The sequence below is a fragment of the Osmerus mordax genome, chromosome 7 (assembly GCF_038355195.1).
Source record: "Osmerus mordax isolate fOsmMor3 chromosome 7, fOsmMor3.pri, whole genome shotgun sequence".
NCBI classification, from domain to species: Eukaryota; Metazoa; Chordata; class Actinopteri; order Osmeriformes; family Osmeridae; genus Osmerus; species Osmerus mordax.
In genome coordinates, this window is record NC_090056.1 from 17,973,070 (window position 1) to 17,990,933 (window position 17,864).

Genomic DNA, 17,864 nt, shown 5'->3' on the forward strand with positions numbered 1-17,864 from the left:
ATCGTAATGAAGAATACTGGTCAATAAAAAGTTTTTTTGTCAGACGACTACTACTTTGCGTATCTTTTACTACATAAGAAGCACATGTACAACATACAACTCTCTCTTCAAAAGAACATTTATTTTCCCACATGAGAAAATACTGATTCAGACAAGGTATTTGGCAGGTAAGTAAAATCTGCAGTTTGTACAAGCATAGAAATATTCTATTCTCATTTCTTGACAGGGTTTGGGATTCCAGAATCAATCAACAATAAATATCTCTTTCTGTGCTTTGTGGTGCGCTAAAAGGTCAGTCTGGACTAAAACTGCTGACAGTACAGGCTAACCCCTGAATCAAACGTCTGGAAACCCCAACAGTCTTGGTTGTACGTCTTAAAAACCTCATTCAATAGCTTAAATAACAGATTTAATTCTCACCTTCAACCAATATATAACTGTATTTCTATATTTCTGTCTTCCATAAATAAATTACATTTTCTCTGTATCAAAAAATGAGAATTTATATATAAAGAACCATAAGCCATTGTATTGTGTTATACAGATGCACATACAATGAGCTGACTTTAAGGACAAGCTGAATACACTCTGTTGCAAGTCAATAATATATTTTTTTACAAGTATATACAGCTTATTAACCCATGGGTGATTGAATTCGCATTTAAAAAATAGCGACTTTAAATTAGATCAAGTGTGATATACACAGACATATATACACAAGTGTCTTTACAATTTACAAGTGGTTTTGAAAAAACTTTAAAATGTAAAAAGATATTGTAAAAAAAGATGGCAGTAATCCATTCATACGTCTTCCTTGTTTCATATAAATATGATAAATCTCTTTTACAACCTTTTGATTTCTTGGCAGTAACGTCATACAAAAAGGTTTGTAGAATTCTTTCAACTTTGATCGAACCACCACAGCTTAACCCATCTCCTCACATCCAGACAGCATTTGCAGACCTCTAAAATCTCTTAGGGGGCAGTAATGCAATCTCAGGGGGGGAGAGGGGGTTTACACATTGGATACCTCAAAATATTTCATCTTCACCTCCAAGGCATAAGCCCACCATTCTCTTTGGGGGAGTAGTGGTTAGGTATTGTGGTACTATAAGACACCCAGCCTGAAGCCTGGGTAGTGAGCCAGACTCCTCGACACAACTCATCAGATCTCAGAGCGCTGGGATTGGTGCATCCGGGTGCACCAAGCGGGCCAATTACACCCATCTGGTCGTATGAGATCTAGGGGGAGTATTCTGTTCTGCTGGGTGGGGGCTGAGGGGGTCTAGAGGAGAGGCATAGGAAGCCGTAGATCTCCAAGTTGAGGCGCGGTCAAGATGGCCGCCACTCTACAGGTAGTTGGAGGCGACAAAACCGTGCTGGTGGCTGACGCGGCTCTGGTGGATCATGGCGCGGTCGTACGCCACCTGGACTGACTTGCGGATGCTGGTCTTCCTGCCCTCCATCACGCGGAGTTTGTCTGCCGTCTCGTCCACGCCCAGGGGTGTCACCTTGTCCCTGGGTAACCACTGCCTGTGGAGCGGGGGGGGCGGGGGTCAGGTGGCATCGACACCCTCTGCATCGCACAGCACTACCACACACACACACAGCACTACCACACACACCACATCACTACCACACACACGCATCACTACCACCCACACACACAGCACTACCACACACACACAGCACTACCACACACACACAGCACTACCACACAGCACTACCACACACACACAGCACTACCACACACACACACACATCACTACCACACACACGCAGCACTTCCACACACACGCAGCTCTACCACACACAGCACTACCATACACGCAGCACTACCACACACACATCACTACCACACACACACACACACAGCACTACCACACACACAGCTCTACCACACACACAGCTCTACCACACACACAGCACTACCACACACACAGCACTACCACACACACACAGCACTACCACACACGCAGCTCTACCACACACGCAGCACTACCACACACACACACAGCTCTACCACACACGCAGCACTAGTACACACACAGCACTACATACTTCACGAGGCTGCTAATCACATCCGTTCAGCTACAACTACGGGAGTGGCAGGAACGCCGGTGGGACGTGCATATACCCGAGTGACTAAAACAACTTTTATTAAAGATGGGTGAACACCAGGGACTCACCACGTCCTCGTTGTAATAATTTAAAAAAAGGACGGATGCTTATCGAGCTGAGAGACAGCTCCTAACACGGTGGGACTAGAGAGGCTCACCATGTCCTCTTGTTGTCGAAGAAGAGCACCAAGAAGAGGGGCTCCCCGGCCTCCTCCTGCCTCTGCTCCCCCAGCTGGAGAACCTCCTTGGGGGGAACGGGGATGGGCACCCCGTTGTGAAACATGCCATCCTGGGGCATCTCTGGGTCTATGATCTGGACCGAAGGAGAGGGGACGGGGGGAGACACCTCGGAACGGTTAGGTCTGCTCTAGTGTGATGTGAGCATTTAAAGTATTTATCCAAATGCCTAATACTACCCTGAATGAACACACTGATGTGTGTGTGTATGGACTCACCAGAGCAGGGTAGGAGGGGTAACCACGACACTTAGCCCAGACCAGGTCCAGAGGCTCCAGCTCAGTGTCCTCCTCGTACGGCAGGATGCTGTTCACTGCGCGCGCGCACACACACACACACACACACACAAGGAGGAGCGTGAGTAGTCTTCGTCTCATTTCATGTTATTTTTTTTTACTGGGGGAAAGATCGTTTCGCTGGTATGTTCCCCCTCCCCCATTTCAGGACAAGTCTTGACATGTTAGAAAACTAGAAATAACTCGTTTTTTTGGGGGGTAACAAATATGAAACGATATTTTTTTTTACAAGCTGCTACTTGGTTTTCTTGCCATGTTATATACTCCTCTGTAGTGTTATATACTCCTCTGTAGTGTTATATACTCCTCTGTAGTGTTATATACTCCTCTGTGGCGTTATATACTCCTCTGTGGCGTTATATACTCCTCTGTGGCGTTATATACTCCTCTGTGGCGTTATATACTCCTCTGTGGCGTTATATACTCCTCTGTGGCGTTACATACTCCTCTGTGGCGTTACATACTCCTCTGTGGCGTTATATACTCCTCTGTGGCGTTATATACTCCTCTGTGGTGTTATATACTCCTCTGTGGTGTTGTATACTCCTCTGTGGTGTTATATACTCCTCTGTGGCGTTATATACTCCTCTGTGGTGTTGTATACTCCTCTGTGGTGTTATATACTCCTCTGTGGTGTTATATACTCCTCTGTGGTGTTATATACTCCTCTGTGGTGTTGTATACTCCTCTGTGGTGTTATATACTCCTCTGTGGTGTTATATACTCCTCTGTGGTGTTATATACTCCTCTGTGGTGTTATATACTCCTCTGTGGTGTTGTATACTCCTCTGTGGTGTTATATACTCCTCTGTGGCGTTATATACTCCTCTGTGGTGTTGTATACTCCTCTGTGGTGTTATATACTCCTCTGTGGTGTTATATACTCCTCTGTGGTGTTATATACTCCTCTGTGGTGTTATATACTCCTCTGTGGTGTTATATACTCCTCTGTGGCGTACCTGCACCAGTGTAGTCAGAATCCCCGTTCACCGTCTCCAGGATGGGGACTTTGGACAGCGCTGGTTTCCCCAGACTCTTTTTGGGTGGCGAGCTTATACTGGAGAACAGGACAATCAGCACTTCATATAACATCATCACTACCATTAAACTATACCAGGGTTTCCCGCAGCACTTTTCAGTTCAGGAGGCCACCTAAGCAACACACGCCTGCCGCCTTAACTACGTAGTTTTTTTAAATTTATAGCGTTATCCGGCATTGTCCTGTTTTCTCCCTTCCATTCCAAACCCCACCCTACCACCTTAACTAACAAACTTTCTGCAGGAAACCCTGTATACTCTACATTTACTAGGATTTAGATTTATACGCATTTTTAAAAAGAGCATCTTGATTCATCAAGACAGTAGATTATGTGCACGTACAGTTTATGTCAAAAAGAAAAAGTGTGAAAGTGTGGTAAAGAAGGTGTTACATTTGTTTGTGGAGGATTGGACAGGGGCTGCAGTCTGGGTCTGAGTCGCCATCTTTGTGCTTTCTGAACCCGTTGGTGAGTCCTGACAGAGACACAGAGAACCACTCAGACGACTCGAAAGAAATCCAAAGCCAACATTTGTTTTAATTTAGACATCCTGTTAAAACTCTCTTTGAGGGAGAAGAAATGACCCCAAGCAACGATCAAGAAAAGTTAACGATCCATGACAAAACTCACCACTCTCCAGTGCATGGTTGGGCGTCTTCTCCAGCTCGCCGTCAGAGTCCAGCCCCGGGCTGAGGCGATCCGGCGAGCACAGCGAGGGCGGGGCGGGGCTCTTCTGGGGGGTCTTGGTGGGTGTGGACAGAGGGGTGCTGACAGCAGAGTTGGGGGTAGGGGGAGCACTGCTGGCATTCCCATTTACCAAACCTCCATCTTTCTCCCTGAACAGCTTGGCTCCGTTCTTGGCCTTCTTGAAGAGCACGGATGTCCTGCGTCCGACTCCTCCCGTGGCGGGCCGCGGGGGGGTGGGGCGAGGGGGCGTGTGCTCCGCCAGCCCGTTGGCCACCGGCGGCCCTCCGATGTGCAAACCCGGCGACGGCGGGTCCTCCGCTTTCTTAGTGCAATTTTTGTTCCCTGAATCGGCGGGCATCGAACCTCCGTTGGAGCTCTCGCTGTCCAGCTTCAGGCGTTTGCACGGACGGCTCGGGGTCCTCGGCTCTCCCGTGATTGGCCGCAGGGTGGGCGGTTCCAGGGGCGGGTCGCCATGCCGGGGAGGCGGTGCCAAGGCGGTGGGCTCGAGCGTCGGGGGAGGGGTGGACTTGAGGTCCTCTGAAACGGGAACAGAACACGTCAAACTCTTTTGCTTCTTGAACGCTCACCGTTAGCATGAATATTCATTTAGTATGCAGTGTGTAATGTCAAATGTTCTAGAGTATTTGCACTGGAAAATGATGTGAAATTTTCAATGTTTTTATTTTTCGGGGGCATATCTATTTTAATAAAGACAAAAAAATACAAAATAAATAATACTTCACAGTTGTCTAATATAATTTCAGGCTGTGACTAAAAGTCTGAAAATTAAGTAGAATGATGAGCTTGCACTCAAAACTCTCACAGTAGATACACACAAGGACACCAAGGAACCAAGAATTCATACCATCAGTGACGGTATGAATAATAGTCTTTATTTTTACACCGAGATTTTTCAGCAGTTCTCAACAAAAGCAACCGTGATTTCCACTTCCTGTCCGTGGTGAGTATCCCTGATTAAACTGTTAAACCCCTTAAGAGCGACTACACCGGTGTCAGTGGTGGGATGGTCATGACATGTGTGGCCAATGGAGTGGTAGAGTCTATGAAGGGATGCAGAGAGACGAGAAGGAAGTGTCAGTGCACTTGGAGAAGGGTTGTGAGGCAACCATGGCTAACAAGACTCTATGGGACCCAACTTACTAGACTGGAGACAGTGGTGTGGTTTGGGTTGGTGCGTGGGGGGGACCCTGGCTCAATTACCTGAGGACAATGTTCGGTTAGCTCATGTATGCAACTGTTCTCCGTCCATCAGTTCACAACAGCCTGTTTGTTTTGGTTTTTTTCTTTAGCTGTAATGTAACACATCATCGGATACGGGTTGATTTTATCCCCCCACCTTTATCAGAAGACGACGACTTCTCGACGTCGGCCTTGTCATCCTCGTCCTCCTCCTCCTCCTCCTTGACGTCCCCGTTGAGCAGCGAGTGGCGGTGGTGCTGGCCCTGCCGGTAGCGCACGTTGTTGATCTCCCGGCGGAGCAGGCGTATGCGTCGCGTGCGGGCGCCGCTGCCCCTCATGGAGGTCACCACGTCCAGCTTGTCCAGCAGCCCCTTCAGCTGCTCATCCACTGACATGTGCAGGCGGTTGGCCGGGTCCAGCAGGCTGTCCACTGCGGAGGGAGATAACAAAGTCAGCTCCTGACTCACGAGTGTTACTTGCTCGGAACGGTTACATCCCGACAGCTCTGAAAATAGCCTTCGCTGAAGAGAGTGTTCGCAAACTCGAGCCTCAAAAAGAAAAATCACAACAAAGTGATGAATTGTCAGGATTAACGGCACACGTATCGCTAAATCTTCTGACCGGAGTTTAATTTTAGAGGAGTCTCGTGTCTGTCACAGATGCTGTACTGCAAACTCCTCATCCTCTCTCTCCTGCCTCCTCTCTTGCCTCCTCTCTTGCCTCCTCTCTTGCCTCCTCTCTTGCCTCCTCTCTTGCCTCCTCTCTTGCCTCCTCTCTTGCCTCCTCTCTTGCCTCCTCTCCTGCCTCCTCTCTTGCCTCCTCTCCTGCCTCCTCCTGTCCCACTAACTCACCGTCCTCCCAGGTGCAGCTGTAGAAGTCGTGTTTCTGGGGAGACTCCGGCAGGTGCATGCCTGAGTCCAGGTCCAGGCCCGTGTTCTGGGCCTGGCGCTGGGCGTGGCGCAGGATGGCCCCTCCCAGGTCTCGGAGCCGCTGGCCGGCGCGGTGGAACACGGTGTCCTTGCCGTTGTACAGCAGGCAGTTGGACACCATGAGGTTGAAGTCAGTCTCCAGGTCGGCCAGCGAGCGGTAGCCGTGGTCCTCCAGCTTGAAGCGCATGGTGGAGAAGTCCATGGGCTGACTGACGAACTCCAGGTAGTCCGGCACCTGGAGACACACAGGAGAGAGAGCTTGTTAAGGCCAGTTCACACTGCCTCAACAATGTCCAACAAACACCAAACAATCTACTGTTGGCTGTAGAATGTTTGGCAAAATAACTGCCATTTTTGACACTCGCCCAGCAAACACCAACGGGCATATTACATCAAACCAACACAACAACTTTTGACCGTTGGTGTGAGCTGACCTTTAGTGAGAGATTTACAAACGTGGTTGGCAAGGAACTAAGCTAGGGTCGTTGGAAACACTAGTCATTCCTAGATGCATGTAAAAGGATATTTTATAATTTATTCAAATACCCAGTGTCAAATAAGAGCTATTATACACACTTCCCGAATGTCCAGTGTCAAATTAAGATCACGCTTTAAAGCAACAAAGCAAAAACTGTGTGACAAGTCATTGAGATGAATGGCAAACATTGCTGAACACTTCAGAAAACCCAACATCAGAATCAGAATCAGAAAGGGATTTATTCGCCATGAAAGTTTGCACAGACAAGGAATTTGCTTTGGCAGGAAGGTGCATACAATAAACATATACCTAAAATTTAAATATGTGGACTAACTATACTAAGGGTACATAAACTAGCAGTACTAAGTGGGATAAACATTGTTCCATCTACTCGACGCCTCGCTAACTGTCCCCTCACCTCTTTGACGTCCACGGGTTCTGAGAAGATCTGGGCGTTGTCTTTCTCCTGCAGCTGGTCCAGCGTGGAGCGCAAGAGAACCAGCACAGGGGTCAGCTGCAGCTCCAGGGATGCCTGCTGGAGCTTGAGCTGGGGCGGGGAGCAGAGGAACCCACATGAGACCACAAAAGAGAAGCTGGGTTGCATACATGTGCTAAACAGGGTTTTTTTTTTTTAAGGCAAACTGATCGCATTACAGACTAGGAAGTGTGGTAACGATTTACCCTTTATTGAAAGTCCTTCCCCTCCACCCCTTCCCTTTTCTCCTCCTCATATCGTCATTGTACCTGTTCTCTCTTCAGTTTCTCCCTCTTGCGGATGAGTTCCACCAGCAGCCGGGCTCGTTCTAGATCGTGTCGCAGCTTCTGCCAGTACCTCAGCTCCTCTCTCACAGCCGACACCTTCTCATCCACCTCAGGCTGTCCACACAACACACAGGCCACAGCTGAAGATTAACTACACACCTACAGCACTGGGGGGGGGGGGGGGGGGCAGCATGTCTTCAAATCAGATATGTTTTATTGGTGTAGCCCTATTTAAATTTGAGTAGCCTCTGTTTAAAAGCATTGTGACACATGGTTTTACAGACGCCCATCGATCACAGCACTCCAGAACCAGGCAAAGACCTTGCTGGGGGAAATTGTTTTATGCTACTTTGTAGTTACAACAACGTGCATGTCATGTCATTGTCGTGCACGTCATGTCATAGCACACAGTCTTCTCAGTGATAAAGAAGCTCAGCTCTGCACTTTTAGACTACTGACCCACGTGACTCTGGGGAAAGCGTGACCTCTGACCTGTTCGGTGTTCCTTGGAGGTTGGACGTGCGCATGCACCCGTCTGATGAGAGGCACCCCGCTCCTCGACTGCCGTTTCAGCAGCCAGTAGTTGTGCAACCGCTGCATGAACTGACTCTTCCTCTGGAACAGTATGCCTTTGCAGATGATGTTCAACCTTTGTGAAGAGAGAGACAATCTTATCCTACAGCCATCCAGCACACGCTCTCTCATACATCAATGGTTGTAAACGTTGGAAGGTTTCTATAATTCGCCGACCACTCGTTGACAATTTGTACCCAAGTATTGGATATGATAAGTTTATATTGAGCTGCTGTAACTTGTTTTGTGAGATTGTAGCTCGTTTGTAACAGTCGTTGTTAAAAAAGAACACAGACACCAGATCTCTCGCTCAGACAAACATACCTGTGTGTGGGGATCTGGGGTACGGTAACCATGGGAGACGTTGCCCTGCGGCCCGCCGCCTCAGCAGCCTTCTTCCCTTTCCTCTTCCCCTCCAGAGCCTCCTTCTTCTTGCTCCTCTTCTGCACCGCAGGGGCCACGGGGGTGTAGGCGCTGCGCCCGCGACTGGCCCTACCCCTGCCGCCCACCACCCTCCCCTCGCTGTCCTCCTCGTCCGACGCCGGCTCCTGCCCCGGGGGCGAGTGCGCCTCGCAGAACGCCGTCTTCTTCACCGAGAAGGTGGTCCCGTTGACGTTGGTCTCGCGCACGGGGTCGATCTTCATGAAGAGCCCGGCACGCTGGGCGCAGGTGACGTGGAACGCTGTGTAACAGTTGGCCTTGTGGCACTGGATGGAGGCGCCCCGGCCCTTCTGCTTGCACAGGTAGCAGGTGAGCTTCCAGCGGGCCGAGGGGATGTTGTCCACCCCCTCCACGGGCTCCAGGAACACCGTGTTGGCGAAGCAGACCTCAGGGATCCAGATGGCACACACCACGTGAGCCCAGCGGCTGTCGCTGGTCTGCTTGAACGCGCCGCCGCGGTTGGGGCAGAGCACGCAGTCCACGGGCCGCTGTGGAGACTGCAGGCAGCAGCGGCAAAGCCACTGGCCCTCCGGGACGTAGGGCACACCGTAGCACTCCTGGTGCACGGCCAGGTTGCAGGCGTCGCAGAACAGGATGACGTTGCTGTTAAGGCACTCGTCGTCCAGGCACACGCAGCAGAAGGCGTCTTCGTCGATGGCGCTCTGCGACGGCGCCCGGCTGCGCGCCTCCCGGTACGACTCCTCCTCCAGCCTGTCCACCAGCAGCTCGAAGGTGTCCGGGGAGATGGCCGAGTTGCCCTCCGACGCCCTCTTGGAGTTGACCATCTCCAGCCAGGCCGCGTCCTCCTCGTCCATGTCGTACTCCGCCTCGGCCTCCTGCTCCTCCGAGGAGCGCTCGATGTAGCGGTAGTACGCCGTGGGCAACGGGGCCACCTCTGCCGGGGTAAAGGTCTCCAGCACGCGGAAGGAGGGCTCGGGGAGAGCCGTGAGGTGACCGTGTGAGGAGTTGGTCTTGTCGTTGGCGCAGTGTTTCTGGGCAGACGTGGAAGTCGGGGACGAGGTGGAGGAATGTTTGGAGTCTTTCCTGCGTCCTCTGGGAGTGGGCGCTTTGCGGCCGGGTTGGGGGCTAGCCGGGGCGAAGGGCTGCTCGCTGTTCTCCTTGTTGCTGTTGCACTCGGCGATGTCCTGCGCCGTCATCTCGTCCTCCGTGATGACCGTCATGGGGTCGAGGATGGAGATGCGGTGGAGACGGCCGTCCAGGTCCACCTCCACCACCTTCTGCGCCTGCGAGTAGGTCAGGGTCTCGCGGGTGGGGGACGCTTTGAGGCTGTAGGGAGAGGGGGAGCGAGGGCGTGCCCCACCCCGACCCCCGACCGCTCCACCATCAGATCTCCGACCTCCTCCTCCCCCTCCACCGGCCAGCTGGCCCCTCCGTCGTGGCTTCCTCATGGGCCTCCAACCAGCCCTCCACGCTGCTGCAACTAGACAGGACAAGACAACACCTGGAGTTTATAAATCCACAACTTTATATGTGGGGAGTCAGGTGGCTGAGCGGTTAAGGAATCAGGCTAGTAATCAGAAGGTTGCTGGTTCGATCCCCGGCTCTGCCAATGACGTTGTGTCCTTGGGCAAGGCACTTCACCCTACTTGCCTCGGGGAGAATGTCCCTGTACTTACTGTAAGTCGCTCTGGATAAGAGCGTCTGCTAAATGACTAAATGTAATGTCCGCGGCACAGCCTGCAAGACAAAACCTGTAAGTGCTTTGATACAATATGCAGAGAAGAAGCTACACTATTTGTATAGTCGTACAGCTGTAAATGTCCTACAGCTGGAGAAAACGTTGGGCTAGCCAACAAATGCATTCTCGTTGACATGCATCTAACTGCATGACCAATGGATTTTGAATTGCTGTGTAGTGTCTGCCAGTGTCTAGTATTATAGAATGAGCATGTGGACTTTGATCATTACGCTAAAACTCTCTAGTTTAAGTAAAATACTTCAACAGAAGAGACATTTCACTTTAAATCTGACAAAGATTTTTTTTTTTTTTTTGGGCTAATAAAAGAAAATGTATCAAGGCCAAACTCGTGTGTATTGTTATTTTCATACTTAGGGAGGCGGGATCTCACAGATGACTAATTCCTTCACACTATGAAAGAGAAAAACTCAAACTGTGTTGGCAACGCAAAAGGTATAATAATTCATTTACTGGCTTTTCTGTGCCCTGGTGTCAATTGACTGAGTGCAGTGCAATAGGCAAACAAACTTACCACACAAAATAACGACTTTTCTAGACTTTAACTCATAAAACCGCTAGCAACTGAACTACATGGCCTGGACGACACAACAAGAGTGGTGTGTCCAATCATTTAACCCAGTAATTGGATTGAGTCCTCTATGAGCCAATCGTTTGCAAGAGTTCCATAGCCAAGTGTCCTTATTTCAGAGCGAAATGTCAGCCATTTTTACCGCTTTAAAGTCAGTGTTGAAAGCTCTAACATTAAACATAATAAACTAGTAAGCACGACAAATTAAGAACTACGGCAGTACAGCACGCGAAAGCTGTTGAATGAAATGGTCATTAGTAGAAGAATGTCTGCAAAATCACAAAACGTATTAACTAGCTAGCTGGCTGGCAAAGTAGATACAAAAGTGGGTTAGCAGCAAGTCTAGCTAAGCTAACCAAGCAAGCTAACTAAATTCTACCACTAGCAAACTCGAAGGCTAATAAAAATGACAAGTGCATTTAAAACACAAAAATACACAACACGTTCGTAATCTATACATTCATGCCACGAAGACCGCAATTATTGGTTCTCAGCAACACATTATCTTACCTTATCTAGCTAGTAACTGACACGACCGCGGAGAAGGGAATAAACAGCTTGCACGGCAATGGCTGGTGTTGTTCGCTAGCCAAGCTAGCTTGCGCTCTATAGAGGCTGGCTTGCTCACCACTTTGGCCGTACAAGCCGGTCTATAATTGCCGTTAAAAAAGCATTTGTCTCCTCAGCACTTCATTTAAGATACGAACAATTACTTCCAATACCGACGTAGAGCATAGATCGTGCAGTGTACTGAAGTTGGTTATAAATATGAGTAAGTCCACGACCTAGTTAAGATAGTGACGAGAAATGCTAGCTAGCTAGCTTCAGCTAACTGGCTATTTTGGAGCCTCGGATATGCGCGCCGCTGTTGGCTAGTATCAGAGCGGGGCTGGCATTGAACACGCCCCTTGACAAGAACAGGCCAGCCAGAATGATAGTTTTTGCGCGCGGGTTTCATGGTAGACTTGATTAAAACAGTAGGCATTTAGCGAATAATGATTTTGTTTGAAAGAACTGGATGGGAACGTGGAAAGGGATCAGCTACATTTAATACACCCAAATTGCACAAGGAGAAACGTGCTTACTGTTGTTCAAACTTGCAGAAAGTCGGTCAATAAGATCTTAAGCGCGCACTGCACCTCAATGTGCACTTGGCGGCGCAGTTTAACTTCACCCTAAAATGCGTATTATTCTTAAGGGTAGTTTACTTTTTCGAAATCACAATGCATGTGTTGCTGCACGCCTAATCACTAAACTTCACTTGAACTCAAACAACAATTTGTTCTAACCTTTTAAAAATTTTGTGTAAGGCATGAGCACAGCACTAAAGCCAGAATTCCTCAGAGATTAATGTTGTCAACTGCTTCGTGTTGCATTCCACAAGACGAACCCCAAAGCACTCTGTATAATTTTCCATTTATTCAGCACAACTCAGATTGTAGAGATTACGTAAATCAGAAATGTATGAAAATTCCTGAGACATACGCGTCATACCCTGTGAAAGACAATTAGTGAGGACATGAGATTCATTCACCTACAAAGTCCCACAGTACATGTGATGTGCCACATCTATAATATCTTTAGAGCATATTCAATATGTCTTAACATAGAAAATACATTCACACAGTGACACAAAATAGTAAGACCAATAAAAGTGACATTATATGTCTTTACGTTAAGACTTAACAAGAATACCGACTCCTGGGATGGTACAAGAACAGAGAACATTGATGAAACACTGGGTGAATACTTGATATAATATCCATATATGTTTGTATATATAAACATATATGCATATACACAAAATACTTCCACCAAGTCAGTGCTCCACCATGTAATAAGTTCCCCACAGTTCATTATTTGTGTGTGTGATTCTGAGGAGTGTTAATACAGTTTAGCGATGCCGTCACTGGGAAATTGTCAGTGTGTTTCTTCTCTTTGAATCCCGTCGTGGGAATGGTACAAAGCTCTTCATCTCTTTAAATGATAACCCTGCAAAACAAAAACAACAAAACTGAATGACAATATTTGTACCAAACAAAAAATAGATAAATCAAATCAGATCCAAATTAAATGGATTCAAAATGTAAATATATCCCACTTTGACATAATCTCGTGGACAAAACTACACTTACGCTTCCACTCCTCTAGGGGCAGCGTGGCGTTGTCATGGCTGTCGTCGTAAGGCTTTGGCTCAGGGCAGTCCTCCGGATCCCTCAAGCCGTCAAAATAGGGGTGTGCCAGACCTATTTCTGCAGTCAGCCTAGCCTCACCATCAAGAACCAGCATCTTCTCCAGCAGGTCAATAGCTGTCAAAAAAGGGAGAAAGTCAGAAACATGCAACAGGTTACCATTCCCGTTTTGTTTATCAAGACCTACTAAGAGTGCCCTGTGCACAGCATATTATTAATGCATGCTGGAGACGTTACGACATATCACGTAAACCATTCATGGTTGATGGTAAATGCGGTGGCTGTAGGGTACGGCTTTATGAACGCTCGTTTTAAATCACCGTGTGCACTGGCTCTAGGGAACAATGCCGAGAAGTCCTTTCGGGGAAAGTGAGGGAGGGATTTCACATAGCTCTTAGCCTGTGTACAAAAGGGAGATGTCAGAGTAAGATAACGTCCGCTGGACACATTACGAATCCAGACATCATCCAGACATTGAGTCATTTCCACCCAGTACGCCATTTATTATTTATTATACCTTGTAATATCTATGTGTGTTAGGTGCCATACATACCTCTTGACTGTCCAGTTTCTGAATGAACTCAGGTCCTGGAACTCCAGTCACTTTCATGATCTGTGTTAGTTGGTCCATATCTGGGTACAGTGAAGGTCTTCATCAATCTGTCTATCCATCCATCCATCCATACATACATACATCTTAAGACATGTATCAGTGGGAGTCACAAGGGTTGAATAGCTCCTTAAATCCTTGCATCCTCTCCTGAAGACACTATAGACAAGTAAGTCCCCCTTAGAACCTTCCCCTAAGTATTGACAAGATAGCAATCAATTAATCAAAATGCCTATGAGCTTCAGCCAGGTTTTAGGAGTCTGTCAACGAGCATTAAAGGATACAGTCTTTGCCTTTGAAAAGGGTCTTCCCATTGATCATCTCTCCCATGATGCAGCCCACAGACCAAATATCCACTGGAGTTAAAGGGAAAACATTTAAATTAGATAGCTAGTTCTTTTATAGAAAGTTCTTTCATTTGAAAAAAAAACGTGACCCAACTACCAAGTTTCAGAATACATGTGTCTTTTGGCAGTTACTAGACTAAAGAGCATTTGTAAATTGCAAGCCCCAGGATAGGTGAGAGTGAGAATGTGTAACTGTTATGGTTTTCTTGCCAGTTTGGGTGTAATGCATCCAGTTTAGAATGACCTCAGGCGCCCTGTACCAACGGGTCACTACATAGCCTGTCATCTCTGCCTCAGCGTGGCGAGCCAGGCCAAAGTCCAGGATCTGGATCAACAAGTATAGTCAGGAACGGTTATCATCACAGACTTCACTTCTGCATGGATTTTCTATATTGATGGATTCTTGATACAAACCTTCAGCTCGCAGTCTTGATTGACAGCCAAGTTTCCTGGTTTAAGGTCCTGCAAATTGTAATTAAATGTGTCATAAGGAAATTAAATGTCTTGGATAAAATGTATTAACATAGGGAAATAATGGAAATAACTGAATAATAAAGAAGACTGCACCAATTAACATAGAAATTACTAGCATAAAAACACTGCATTGCATACAGGACCTTGCATCACCCCTGACTGTGTATGTATTGACAACTCCCAATTATTACTTAACAATGTTCACATTGTATTTACTTAATGTTACAATGACTGTCTTCTAAATAGCTTAATCTCTAGCCAAGGTGTGTCTGTAACAACTCCCAACATGCTTCTGAGCATCAGACAGAATCACAATCACACTACTCATCATACCTGTTGGGGCGGGACAGAAATAAATCAACCCAACTACAACAATATTTTCCTGCACAGATGTCAAATGTTCAAGGTTGCGAGAGCAACAAACTTACCCTGTGAATGATGCCAGATTTGTGAATGTACTGCCATTGCAAGAAAAGGAAGGAAAAAAGCTATTCATTATCAGTATCGTTATATTTGAAGACTTTATTGTTATCATATCGTGCCAAATACGACGAAATCAGGAGCGCTACTGCATTTGAATGCCATCAATTTGTTTGAAAAAGTGGTTTGTGTGTGTAGGTGATTGAAAGCAAGATTGATGATTCCACTGCCATATTTTTGCCTGTAACCTCACCCTTAGTCCACAGAGCATCTGATAGACTAGGAACTGGATTCGGTCCTCCGACAGAAGCCCTCGCACCTTTGACAAGTCTGTAAACATGTAAGGCATCACCAGATAGCTGTGGACAGAGAGAGACATGCAACAATCATCACACTTCCCAATTTCATTTCCCCATTGACAGCCTTTATGTGGATTATGTAACTAACATGAAAGCAGATAAAAAGTCATTGTTGCCAGACACAGATCCCAGATCAGTCAAACTAACATAATTTCTGCCTAAACCATTTAGAAGAGGTATTCACAAGTGACCTCTTATCATTGTCACAGGGCAACATGAACCTGTTGTGTAACCTGCTGGCCACTTTTTGTAGATTTCAGTGAGTGGTGTGCAATTTGCAAATGAGGCTCCTATGCCTCTATGGGGCGAGTCCCTTAAAGGAGAGGTATCCATTTCCTGTGTTCTGAGGAGAATAGTTGCACCAGATAACAATAGAACTAGTGTAATAGGGGTTGTACAAGCCGTTTAATACATGTCATGGACCAGGCTATCTTCCTGTTTGGCTATATCAGTGAAGGTGAGTGCCTGCCCTAAAGGGCTTGATTTGTTCTTTTAATTAGTGTATTTATGTGTCCTGCCAAATCATCATCATCATCAAATCATCCTAGAACTCCACCTCAGCCTCAAGTCTTGTATGATGTCACAAAAGCTAAATGTACTCACAAGTCATGAAAGTGGTCCAGATCATGTGCTGGAGTAAACACGTCCAGAAGTCCTATCACCTGTAGAGAGAGATGGGGGGGGGGGGGGGGGGGAGAAGAGAGAGGTGGGGGGGGGGGAGAGAGGGACAGCTAAGGAAGGAGCTTCTGAGTAATTACAATGTACTGTTCATTGAGAAAGAGCAATTAAAACTAGACATGTTTCCCCATACACCTCTGCAAGCATGTGCTACAGTATACTCACATTTTCATGCTTCATGTGCTTGAGAAGTCTTAGTTCCCTGTAGGCCCTCTTAGCAAATATTTCAGACTGGAAGGGTCTGTGTAGCTTCTTGATGGCCACTTTCTCTTTAGTCCTGTCATTTATTGCTGAACTGAGAAAGAAGGGGAATTATATCAATGTGGTAACAACACAAATCCACTAAAACAGATATTCATCTTGGAAAAACGTATTTACTCGTTTTGTTTATAACTGTAACCTACTGCATGCTACCTCAGTTGATTTTGATTTTACTGATATGAGCCTTAACAGGCTAATTCAGGAATACATGTTCCTAAGGCTGTATGACTGTAAAAAATTACAGTCATAATTGTGCCTCATCATGTTTACTTAGCCCAAAACGGGGGTTTATGTTCAACAGTCTGCACTGCAGCCGTTGCAAGTGAAAACTGTCTATTGTGGGTATATTTTCCTATTTACAATATATTTTACACTCACACAGCACTCAATGCAATTTTGCACAGCCTATGAACAATTAATTTAATCCCCAAAAATGGCAGTGGTCTTTTTTGTTTACCATTACTGCGTCATTGGCATTGACTATAATCTCGTTGCTTCAGAAAGCTACTTTTTACTTCACATATTAAATAGCTACATTATAACTAGGTGGTAACATCATGTATGGGTTTACGCCACCATGAAGGCTACTATGATACACTGCTCGATAATAAAATCGGTCAGCATGGGTCGACAGCGGGCAACTCGGCGACTCACCAGACGGAACCATATGCCCCTGTCCCAATTTGTTTCAATCGTGTATACTTCTCCGGGACTTCCCATACTGTGCTGTTGATCTCCTCTCGGACAAATCGTGTCTGCGCCTCCATGTTTAGCTTCGACACAACTGCTCAGAAGAAAGACGAGCACGTAGGGTAGTTCTTCGCACCTCCTACGCCTTTTCTCCACCAGCACTTGTCAAAAAGGTCACGGCACTACTAGTTAGCGATGTTAATCTACTGTGAAGTGTTCAGTGTAAACAAGAGTGGTCTAGGCAGAGTGGAGACAGACGCTCTTTGTAAACAAATGCACTACTTTTCTACAAGCTAAAAAACATGTAAAAACGCGGTGCCCGTTCTCAGATTTTCATGCTGAAATCTGAGAACAGACTAATGAATCATTATGTAATCACCGCCCCAGAATCCAAGTAGTCGTGCCTTTCTGTTCTGTTGTGCTCGGAGGGCTAGCTATAACATGTCAATATCGATGACTCTGGTTTCCGTTCACACCCACACTGGTAAGTGGTGGTACTGTACTTGTGATGAATACATATTCTAAATGGTTCATGAATCAGACCATCTGAACTCAAAAGCAAACGTCAGGAACACAAATAACAACAATAATTTAATAAATATGTTAATAATGCTGCAATGCCCGAATTTCCCCATTGTGGGACCAATAAAGGTATAGGCTGTCCTATCTTATCTCTTATCTTAATATACGCCTATGATTTATAGTTTTTCTATATTTTCTCTTTAAAAATGGCAAACAAAGTATTTGACAGGCGACTACAAAATATTACAAGGCCGAATAATTAT

At 46.6% G+C, this 17,864-nt stretch overlaps 2 protein-coding genes across 3 annotated transcripts; both read right to left on the bottom strand.

Annotated features, from left to right (window-relative positions):
* Positions 1 to 77: 77 nt before the first annotated feature.
* On the bottom strand, positions 78 to 11,857 carry brpf3b (bromodomain and PHD finger containing, 3b). Its single transcript, XM_067239687.1, has 13 exons — positions 11,559 to 11,857; positions 8,644 to 10,201; positions 8,239 to 8,395; positions 7,729 to 7,860; positions 7,403 to 7,531; positions 6,429 to 6,741; positions 5,735 to 6,007; positions 4,321 to 4,914; positions 4,084 to 4,165; positions 3,613 to 3,710; positions 2,576 to 2,670; positions 2,279 to 2,433; positions 78 to 1,533 (listed from the first exon to the last, which is right to left on the bottom strand). The coding sequence occupies exons 2-13, from the start codon at positions 10,167 to 10,169 to the stop codon at positions 1,350 to 1,352; spliced, it is 3,738 nt and encodes a 1,245-aa protein (XP_067095788.1). The 5' UTR covers positions 10,170 to 10,201; positions 11,559 to 11,857; the 3' UTR covers positions 78 to 1,349.
* Positions 11,858 to 12,452: 595 nt separating this feature from the next.
* On the bottom strand, positions 12,453 to 17,562 carry mapk13 (mitogen-activated protein kinase 13). 2 transcript variants are annotated; one of them, XM_067239595.1, is made up of 13 exons: positions 17,459 to 17,562; positions 17,044 to 17,173; positions 16,294 to 16,423; positions 16,054 to 16,112; positions 15,345 to 15,450; positions 15,100 to 15,129; positions 14,612 to 14,659; positions 14,408 to 14,522; positions 14,135 to 14,206; positions 13,794 to 13,873; positions 13,561 to 13,639; positions 13,184 to 13,357; positions 12,453 to 13,040 (listed from the first exon to the last, which is right to left on the bottom strand). In XM_067239595.1, the coding sequence occupies exons 2-13, from the start codon at positions 17,154 to 17,156 to the stop codon at positions 12,955 to 12,957; spliced, it is 1,092 nt and encodes a 363-aa protein (XP_067095696.1). In that variant the 5' UTR covers positions 17,157 to 17,173; positions 17,459 to 17,562; the 3' UTR covers positions 12,453 to 12,954. The 2 variants fall into 2 exon arrangements, with proteins under 2 accessions (XP_067095696.1, XP_067095695.1); XM_067239594.1 differs by lacking the exon at positions 17,459 to 17,562 and having other exon boundaries at positions 17,044 to 17,293.
* Between the last annotated feature and the right edge of the window lie 302 nt (positions 17,563 to 17,864).